The sequence below is a fragment of the Phragmites australis genome, chromosome 22 (assembly GCF_958298935.1).
Source record: "Phragmites australis chromosome 22, lpPhrAust1.1, whole genome shotgun sequence".
Taxonomy (NCBI): Eukaryota; Viridiplantae; Streptophyta; class Magnoliopsida; order Poales; family Poaceae; genus Phragmites; species Phragmites australis.
This window is the reverse complement of record NC_084942.1, coordinates 23,397,229-23,408,123: the sequence shown is the minus strand read 5'-3', so window position 1 is coordinate 23,408,123 and position 10,895 is coordinate 23,397,229. Positions and strand designations below refer to the sequence as shown.

At 43.7% G+C, this 10,895-nt stretch overlaps 1 protein-coding gene across 1 annotated transcript; it reads right to left on the bottom strand.

The window, feature by feature from the left end:
- Positions 1 to 3,176: 3,176 nt before the first annotated feature.
- Positions 3,177 to 7,985, bottom strand: LOC133904822 (uncharacterized). The gene is made up of 4 exons (XM_062346398.1): positions 7,155 to 7,985; positions 5,586 to 5,735; positions 4,792 to 5,463; positions 3,177 to 4,676 (listed from the first exon to the last, which is right to left on the bottom strand). The coding sequence occupies exons 1-4, from the start codon at positions 7,566 to 7,568 to the stop codon at positions 3,573 to 3,575; spliced, it is 2,340 nt and encodes a 779-aa protein (XP_062202382.1). The 5' UTR covers positions 7,569 to 7,985; the 3' UTR covers positions 3,177 to 3,572.
- Between the last annotated feature and the right edge of the window lie 2,910 nt (positions 7,986 to 10,895).

Below are 10,895 nucleotides of genomic sequence, written 5' to 3'. Positions count from 1 at the left end.
GCGGTAGGCGGTTTGGTTTTGGGGGGTGGACGCGGTGGTCCGGACAGAGACGTTGGGGCGGGAGCGGTGGCCGACGGCGTGGGCGGCAGCGGATAGTGCGTGGACGTGGTCCATCCACCGGTAGGCAGCTGCGGGATCTGCCGGCTGAGAGAGGGTGCGTGGACTTGGTGTAGGATTATGGCGGGAGGAGCGAACGGCGGGACTGAGGCCGGCTGCAAACCGGATTGCACTTGGGCACGTTGGAGTCCGCGGCTACGGGAGGCGGGGGCACGTCGTGACGAAGCTGTGACATGAAACGTGGGGTCCGCATGTTTCCGGCCCCACCTGTCACATTCTGCGCGGTGCGTGACGGTTTTTCGCAGCGCTCGAGGGGCGCGCGGACGCCACGTGACGACCTCGGCACGGATAACGCTCGGGGAGGCGGGGATGGGAGCGAGGGACACGTGGACGCGCCGCAGCGCCCCGCACGCGATCCTCGTAAGTCGTGTACCCCGCTCCATGTTTATCTCATTTTTTTATTTTATTCAGAGGAAAAAGACAAGGAAACGAGCTGTTGACCGGCTTTGACTTTGAGCTTTTCAGATGGGCTGGAAAGCTTGATCTGGGCCGAGAACTGGAAAAGATCGACCCAGATGGGGAAAAAAAATATGATCTCTCTCTCTCATCATGCAGTGTCACACCTCCCTTCGTCAACTCCAGAATGCTAGTTGCGTCACCTAGTTATAATTTTAAAAATAATAAAGTTATAATCATAAAATAGTGAGTTACAACCAGATATAAATAATAAAATTAAGTTGTAATTGTGTTATGGCAACTAGATATAAATAATAAAATTAAGTTGTAATTGTGTTATGAACATAATCCTAACGAATTCTTATCTAATGATATACAATATAAGAAACACGATTGTAAGTACAATCTAAAACATAACTAGTTAATTTCTTATGTTATAATTATATATTTTTAGATGCATAGTTATAACTAGTCTACTTAGCAGATTGTAACTGATAGTTGTTTGAGTTGTAACTGTAGAGTGGTGTAATAGTAAACTACAAATATTTAGAATAGATTTGTCCTGTACTGCCTTTTTCTCTGTAACCAACCATCTCTGATTACTTGTTGCTACTGAATCAGTGAACTGCTTCTTCAGTGGACTGCTACATTGTGCTCTTGTTTCGTTTGGAGCACAGCGACACTGTTGAACCTGCAGATTTGGAATGCGTCCAGATTCAAACTTACCTGAAAATTTGGACCAAAATATCACTGCTAACCCTCAGTGATGAGCATGCAGTGCTAGTTGTCTATATCAATAGGCTGCAATGCCATGGGTACGAGAAAGAGCCAGTGGCTCTGAATATTGCTAGAAAGAAAGCAAAGCTGAAATGAACGAATGAACGGCTAGTGGTTCAGTGGTTGTTTTCCTTTGTGTCCTTGATAAAGGGGCTTCAGTTTTCTGTTGTCTCAGGAGAAGGTACACAAAGTTTCAGAGTGTTCCTGAGGCTGGTAGCTCTTGTGTCTGTTGTACCATCTCTCTCTCTCTCTCTCTCTCTCTCTCTCTCTCTCTCTCTCTCAGTACAGAACCAGGTGCTGCGTCGCATTCAGTATTTGTACGTGCATGTACGTGCAGACCAAAAGTGGCCTACATGTTTTCTGAAAAATCTTCGTTTTTTTCTGAAAAATCTTGTCTCAAATGCTGTCCTAGTCCTGATGATCCTGCTCAATGGATTACTTTTTCATTGTTGTTCTTACCTGTTGTACCATCTCTCTCTCTCTCTCACAGTATTTTTTCAGTGTTCTTCCACTGAACTGAACTCATTCTTGCAGAGAAAAATTTAAGACGACCAGACCAATGGCTTTGTGGACAGAATCAGAAGCCCACTTGTTCTTTTCTGTAATGATAAATATCTGAGCTCCCACAGATTTTCAAAATAATGATAAAGTGCAGTAGGTACTGAAACCAAATAAAAACCAGCATAATTTCGAGCTAAGCTGTTGGTCAACAAAAAGGGCTCTCGTAGCTTCGCAGTTCTGCAAGGGCAGTACGACCCCAATGCTTTTATATTTCAATGCCGTGCATTGGTACTACGCGTGTTGGTTGGTAAAGCTCCGAATCTTTCTGCAAGCTCCTGCACCGCTGCACGTTTGCTGAAAAAGAAAAGGAAAAAAATGCAAGCAACGAGGGTCAGAAGACCACAAGAATCTGGTGTGGTTCTACTGACATGGTTAGAAATCATGTGAAAGTCAAAGACCATGAAAGGTGAGCTCTGCTATCATATTTTGAAAAAAAAAAGAATAACCTTTTTAATTGGTCATCCTCCAAGGTTCAAATTGAGAATCTAATTGGTACGTCTCGGTTGGTAAAGCTCTGAACCTTTCTTCTGCTGAGAATGAGAGCCAAAAGACCACAAAAACCTCTCAAGGTTAGAAATCAAGTGATTCAAGACCATAATCTTCACCTTTTCATCGGTCATCCTTTACAAATTTAAATTTATAATCCAAGCAATTAACCAATACTGTCACTTGCTTTTCTTATTACATTATTATCTCTTCATGTTTGATCAGCTCAGCTCTGTCCCATCTGATGAACATATACAAGTCATGTTGACCAGAAAAGAGATGTGGTGCCAACTCACACTTGCAATAAAATACACCAGGAAAACCAAAGATTATTTTTAAAGGTGAAAATATGAAAGATTATATTCCATGTCAAACCCTTGCATCCATACGCCTCTGATTGGCGATTAGGCCAGATCAGAAACATCTTTGGACTCTTGACCTGCCATCACACGCATTAACACGGCGCATGAATCTTTCGATCGATAGTTTATTTTTTTCTGCAGTGTTGCAGGTCACCTGTCACATTCACCAAAAATATTTGCTCACCAATAATTTCATTCGTTTGATATTTTTTTCGCGTTCTTAATTGTGTGCATGCTTGTGGTGGATCGGCGCCGGAAATGTAGGGGTTGACAATGAGAGGTGAGCTTTTGATACAAATCTTTTCACTGATGGAGACAGAGAACTAATTGTTATCCAAGGATTTTGTTTGGTTCACAGATCATTTGTCCATTTATATGGATGTAATCAGTGATCTTGTCTAGGTCAACTACAGTCTATTTCTCATCTCGTTTGGTTCATACACACATGGACATCTTCGATACAAAGACTCGAAAAACTGTCAAATTGCAAATGTCTCTTGAGAATATGGAAGCTTGAACCAGAAGACAAGTGTATTTGAGGAGAACAGGAGATAATTAACATAGTGATAATGTTGCAAGGATTACAAGTCCAGCAAACTCACTTCACAGGTGAAGATATGCAGGAGCAAACACCATTTCTTTCTTTACAAAATGAAAGCTCCCAAAAGCCTGGAAGAAGTGGGGAAACACACACACACCAAAAGACAGTTAAGCTATACTAGTCAGTTCGTCATAATTAGACAGCAAACGGAGCAAACTAGAAACGAAGCCAAATCTTCGATCTGGTCCATTTCACAATTCGCCTTGAAAAACGCAGCTCTCTATATGTTAAACTAAGCAGCCAGTGCACTAGGTTTCAGCAGCCAAGGCTAGCTAGATAACGGCGACCGCATGGGTTACGGCAACCTCCATGGCAGGTGGATGGGTTACGGCAACCTCCATGGCAGGTGGTGGTGGTGGCTCAGGCCAACAAAACTCGAAAGCGACTTCAGATGAGGGGAGTGGAGCAGGCATGGTGATTTCTTTAGGGCATGATTCCGTGTAATGGAACTCAATCTGGAGGCGGTGGTGCAGCGGAGTTGATGCCATGAGACCCTTCTTGATGTCAGCCTGCAGCTCCCGGATCGGGATGGCAGCCAAGAAGCTTTTGATGTACTCCTTGCACGTGTCCATACCCTTCAACACGAGCTCACACTCTTCGGAGTCAGTTCCACTGTCCTGCTCAGTTGAGGAGCTCTCCAAAGAATCCTTCAGCCGTTCACTGGAATCAGGATTTGCTTCCTTCTTTTCAGTAGGCACTCTATGAATCATGGTGTTGTCATCAAACTTCAAGATGTATGCCTGGTTGCAACCTTCAGACAGCCTCTCACCAAGTGTATCGATGATGTAATACGCACCAGTTTCAACCTTGAGGACGAAAAAGTGGTCGTTCCAACTGACAATGTATAGAGTAGGTTTCTCGGTGGAGCACTCCGCAGCTCGGCTTATCTCATCCCAGATGTTATCGAAAGACATAGCACCATCAAGGAAGTCAAATCCGCTTACATCCTCAGTACCTTCAGGATGGAAGAACCCAATGAATGACTTGCTGGGAGCAACAGTGAGTGGGCGGATCTTTGCATGAAGGACTGTTTCAAGATCGAAGTGCTTGTCCGGAAAGCGCTCTCTATAGGTCTCATTCTCACAGAGTTTCCTCCATTCTAGAGAGCCTTCTCGGATGAGGTTGTCGAACTGTGACCTGATTGGCATCACGTTCTGGTTTGCTTGGAACCAGTCTGCAATAACAGCCACAAGTGCTGTGCAGGCACTCTCCCCCGCAGCTCGTTCGCTTCTCTGGTCTATTGACGCAAAGAACACCTGTGTAGAAAGCTTCAAGTGGCCATCACGACTAAATACTTCCTTTGACTCCCAGTTCCCCACAACAAAATCATCATCACCGAATACCGACATCATACTATTAGTAGAGCCATTTGATCCCTGCAAATGCGAAGATGATATGCTGTCAATAAACCTCCAATAGCAAAGAGATTAGAACAAAAAAAAAAAGAAACAAAAATATAAAATCTTCTCTCAACATATCGAGAAGATGTACCTCTGAAACAGATCCATCAGAAGAGGTCAACAGCCGCCGATCATAGTCAATATCATCACCTCCCTCTTCTCCATATGGCTTCAACAAAGGCTCCCCTTTAGCCTTTGGCAATTTTGTCTTTCTCCATCGAACTGGAAGTATGCTCCTCTTTCGCTGGACAGGTATGGAAATACGCTCCTCATCAGTGGACAAGGGCACTTGCTCAACATGATAACTAGCATCGGAATTTCGGTGACTGTAATGTACCCAACCCTCATCATCTCCATCAAACCTAGGTGCATAAAGTAGGGCACCGACATTCATAGCATGCAGTGAGCCATAGCTGAAGGACTTCCTTACAGTTGAACCCCCTAAGTCATCATCCTGCTCTCTATCATCCAGATCATCATCAAGAGAGTCAGTATCACAAGAAAACTCTGCACCATCACTATGAACATAGTACTTCTCCTCACTGCCATCATAGTCTTGGTTAGTCTTTCTGAATCTCCGTGTTGATACTAGATTTCTTAGAATTTTCAGATTCCTCAGCCCTGCTTTAATGACAGAAACCTCATCTTTTCCAGAAGGAACAGAGTCACCAGAGGAAGGTGACAATGGCGTAATAACAACAGAACGCTGTGAAGCATCAGGTGATTGTCGAGGAATTCTTAGTTCTGCCAGGCTCAAAGTTAGCTGGAAAGAAAAAAATGACACTACAAAGTCAACACAATGTTTTACTATCTGATAAGAATCAGAAACCAAAATAAATATTGGTATTCCAATATATAACGCCAGATATTTGACAAGCAACATACATGGAGTGATGGGGCCAGCTCTGTTGCACCATTGGGCACCAACAATGGTAGGATTATCTCGATATCCTCTTCAGCAGCAGATGCGTAATCTGCTAGGTTTAGCGAAGCAGTTCCTAGAATAAGTTTGCTCTTTGACATTTTATTTGATTCCTGCAGCAATTAAAAAAAGTCAAGAAGGCCCAAATAAACTGCAGGAGTTAATCCGAATAAACCAACAGAAGAAAGATGCCATAGATATATGCATTCTTAGCGGTGCTTGTTTAAAGACAGTAAAACTGGTTAGCGGGTTAATAATAATTTAAATATCTGTCACGAAGTACACTAGATGCCATAACGACCCCAGTTATAGCTTCTCCGATTCTTTTGCATGACATTGGGTAACAAGCTCCACTAAGATTCACACACTGTACTCAAAGCAAATAACTGACACAACGGTGAATCCCAATGACAAAGTATCCAAGAGAAATAACACTGCAAAATGCCAAGTCCACCAAGCGCAAACAAGTCAAACAAATACGACAAAATTGTAACCATGTAACCATAAAAATATGTATTTGTGTATCTTAAGGCGCACAAACCAGCAATGCAAGACAAGGACAATAAACCGGAAGAATTCATGACAGCCGATTTCTCCAGAGTTTACAGAGTGGCAAAAGGGTATAAACTATACGTGCTTCCTGATCCGCCATCTCTCCTTCTAAATTGATAATATTGCTCACATTGAATTAAATGGCTAATGGCTTTCTGATTAGTGATTACATTGAACTAGTTTATGCCAGGCCAGCCTAGCTACTAACCAACAACAGAATTATTTGTCGGTTTGACAGCTAGCCTATCATATATCCAAATAACTCGGTTTAGAAACCAACATAATTTAGCTAACAAAAATATTTCACTTTTCTAATTAAGTTGCACGAATAAAACTAAAGCAATTAGGAAACAACAAATAACTACATCCAGTTACCTCAACACAGAAGGAAATAAAAGGAGGCCAGGCTATTCATGGTAACAACGTAAAAAACGAAACAGACAACAGAGGTAGAACCAGCAGCAACTTCCAATATATGTAGATAACAGGCATAATTTTGTTAAGGCTTCTAAAATGGTATGTTTTATATAAAATATATCGATATAAAAGGATTAAATCGATCCAGATGTCATCTTCTGTTAAAAGCATCAGATTGATGCCTTTGAAGTTTTTTATTTTTTCGGTAACGACAAGACCCAAATGAATTTTAAGAAATCACTTTCTTTGGTACCAACAAATAACCAATGAGGCCTGACCCTTTCAAAGCAAAAGTCAAAACTTTCGCCATCAATATGACCAAGATGAAGTGCTTTAAAAATCCAAACAAGAATTACTGTAACACCGATGACAAAAATCGATCCAATGTTACAATCAACTCAAACATTGAACCTATGAAATCAAGAACACACAAAGCCATAAAAAATTCTTTTTTTACACGAGCAACATCACAGACAAATCAATCTAGCTAATATGTATAGGCGAGAAATATATGCTCATATGCATAGGCGAGACTAAAACCTAACGAATAAAGAGATGCTCACACTGACGACGGAGAAGGAGACGTCCCACGGATGGAACGCGGCAACCTCGCGGTGCGACGTCGCCGTGAGCGTTGCGTCCTTCTCGAACTCCTCCTCCCACGCCACCGCCACCGGCGTAGCGACGGCGGCGGCGCTATCCTCCGCGTCGGCCTGGGCGGCAACGGCGGTCGCTAGCGCCTCCTTCCGCGTCTGGTTCCGGGGCGGTCTCTGAGCGCGCCGCAGCGAGCTCAGCGGCGACATCTTCGGGCCCTTCCAGCCCACCTCCACAAACACCTTCGCGTCCGCCTCAGGGGACCCCTCCGGCGAGAGGGGCGCAGGAGGTGGCCGCAGCCCCTCCGCCCGCCGCACCACCAGCCGTACATGAAAATTCCGCGCTGGCGGCGGCCGCGGCCACCGCATCATCCTCGCCACCATCACCGGCGGTCAAAGTAACCCGTTCCTCCGGCGAAAAAACCCGGCTTTCCGGACAAAAACCTCCCCGCGACCAGACCTCCCAACAATCTCCAACCAAAAATCCAAACTTCCACAAAAAAGATCGTGCTCCACCCCCCAATTGTGACCACAAATCACGGCTTGGCTCCAAGAACACCAAGAAAGACACGATCTCCGGGCCCAAATCGGCTCAGTAATCCTCGAATCGCTGAAAGAGGACGGCGCGAGGTTGGATTCTGGCAGCGGAATCGGGATTAGGGGCGCGGATTTGTGTCGGGCTGGGTCGGGATTTGAGGAGGGGGTTGGAGATTGGGACCGGAATATACGAGGAGAGATGCACGCGACGAGGAGGGACAGTGAGGAGGAGAGAGGAAATAAATAGGGGAGGAAAGCTTGCGACTTCTTTTAATTATTAATTTTGCTATTTTGTAATTTTCTGGGGTGGGAGATATCGCGGAGGTGGGCCCACCGGCCGTCCTCGCCGTGCTGTCGTTTTAATTTCGGTTTTACTTTTCTTTATTTATTTTTGTGGATTTTAGTTGCCGGATAATTCTGAGTTTGTTAGGGTCGGTTAATTGTGTGGGTGTTTTGGCTATTTTAATTTTTGGATAACATCTTATCGTTGCTTCTTATGTAATGGTGGCAACTAGTCAAGGTTGGATGGAGCGAGAATGCACCCAACGTGAAATTCGAAATGACAAACATGATTTGACCCCGAAACATTTACGGGTGCAAAACTAACTTTGCTCCTAGCCCTAGCGGGACCCAAGACCCGACAGGGGACCTCAGACACAGAGAGGAGATGTCTAGATCTAGATCTAGACCCAGTGGTAGCTTGTCCCGCGCCACGCCACTTTGTCCCTTGTTGGCTTCGTCGTGTCGCATCGCGCCCCTCCGCTTTGCGTCGTCTCATGCCCACGTCGTGTCGTCTCGTGCAGCGCAACGCCATGTCCAGCCTCCTGTCGCAGGGCTCCAACGAGTGCCCGACCTTCCCGGACGCAAGAGCCATCGTAGCGCCGCATGCTGGAGCCGCCACAGCCAAGGTTCGTGTGGGGTGGGTGTTTCATGTGTGTTGGTCCGGTGTGTATGTGTGGCCATTGTAAAAAAAATGACTCTCTTTGGTTATGATTGTGCTTTTAGTGATTAGTGACCATATAGTTATTGAGACTAACATGTTTATCAAGAATATATATTAGTAGGTATTATTGATGCAATACATAAGGAAGCCACTGAAGTTGGGATAAAGTTCGATTGAATTGGAAAAGTTTCAGGAAGATTTGCCTCACCGGATAGTCCAGTGCAGAGAAGTCTACACTCAGCTGTTAGCCTCACCGGATAATCTGGTGTTAGGCTTGAGTGTACACCAGAGTATTTCTATCAGTGGAGTTCAAGAAAGTTATATTCACCGGAAGGTCCGGTGATGAACCGTGAACACACGGGAGCATTTCTGACAGAGTGTGAGGATAGCCTCACCAAATTATTTGGTGCTTAATGAAGTAGTACACACTAGAGCATTTTCAGAAGAAGGCAGTTGAAGATCAACACACCATAGGGTATGGTGATTGAAGATGTACTAACTGGAGTATTGCACTAAAGCATTTCCTGCAGAGAATGATTCGAATGTTGAAGACTGAAAATCAACTCACCGGATGGTCCGGTGGTATATGTGTGTACACCGAAGGATCACACTGGAGTGTTTTGTGCACAGAAGAATGAAGTGGCTCGGTTGGCTCAAGATAAATCACCTGATAGTCTGATGATAGTTTGAAGGTTACACTGGATAGTCCAGTGTTCTAGAGGCTTTGAGTGGAGTTCCAACGACTAGTTTCTGAGATTGTGCTCACCGGATGATCCGATGTTAGTACTACTATTGTCACCAGATCATCTGTTGTTACATTTTTTCTGAGCCATTTGGAAAACGGCTAGTTAATGGGTTTGAGGCTATAAATACCCCTTCACTCAGTCATTTGAAGGTTCTGGAGTACAGAAAAGCTCTTATACACTTGAGAAGACATCTAAGCCATCAAAGTGCTAAAAGTGTTCATCCAAGGGCAATGAGTGATTAGCACCTATAGATCTAGAGAGAGTGTTGTTAGGTGATTGCTACCTAGAGAGTGGATCAAGGAGTGATCCTAACTTGTACCAAGTGGTACGCTGACGCCTTAGAGTGCTGCTGACTCGCCGGCAACTTGAGCCGGAGTTGCTCAAGCTTGTTAACCCTCTGACTTGGTATGGAGTGATATCAAGACACGTGTACGGGGATGCGAAGACCCTTGTCTTGGTGGCTCAAGTTCCGAAGTGATCACGATGGCAAGTGACCGAAAGAGAGGCTTACGGTGAGATCTTGCCTTGGTAGCTTGGTGGCTCAACCTACTTGAGGCCTTAGTGGCTCAAGGGCAATGACTGGGTACCAACCGGGAGTATATCTTTGGTGGAGCTCTAACGTGGACTATGGGTGGAATTCGTATCATCGATACCACGAGATAAAAATATCTTGTGCCAAGTTTACTCTCTCAACCTTGTTTACATTTTGGCATTTACATTCTTACAATTTATCTCCCTAAATAGGTTATAATATCCTTTATGAACAGTAGAATAGACACATTAGATCAACCTAGAGTATATTTAGATAGAAATTGATATAGGTTTATTTTGTGTAGTTTTTAGATCTGAATAGATTCTAAATGTTCTAATTCAACCCTCTCTTAAGATGTCACTGATCTCTATAATTGGTATTAGAGTCAGGGCTCACACCTTTCACAAAGATACGACATTCAAGTAAGTTATGATATCCGGGGTTGGGATGGATACCCATAGCGCTCTATATTTCGATGACATTAATTTCCTCCGATGAAAACTTTTAATTACTTGTTATTTGCAAGCTGAAGGTTTAGATATTTGGAGAGTCACCAAGGAAGGGATGAGGCAACGCCTCGCAAACAAAGAAAGACAATTAGATTCATTGTCAAAGAGTATCTTTTTATTATCTTTAAACATTGATGCATTTAATGTTGTTATTCTCTCACCAATGCACATAATATTTGGACTAGTCTTATTAAAATACATGAAGTCACAAAAGATATGCGCAATGAGAAATATCATGTGGTAGTAACTAAACTCAATGGCATCAAATAATTATCTCATAAAAATGCAAATGACATGTACTCATGTTTGAATATTCTTATCTATGAGATCAATGTGCTAAGTTTGATGTTAATTGAAGATGATCAAGTGGTGAGAAGAATACTTCAAACTCTTCTTTCGAAGTACAAGCTAACTGTCTCTATCATTTACGACAACCATGACATG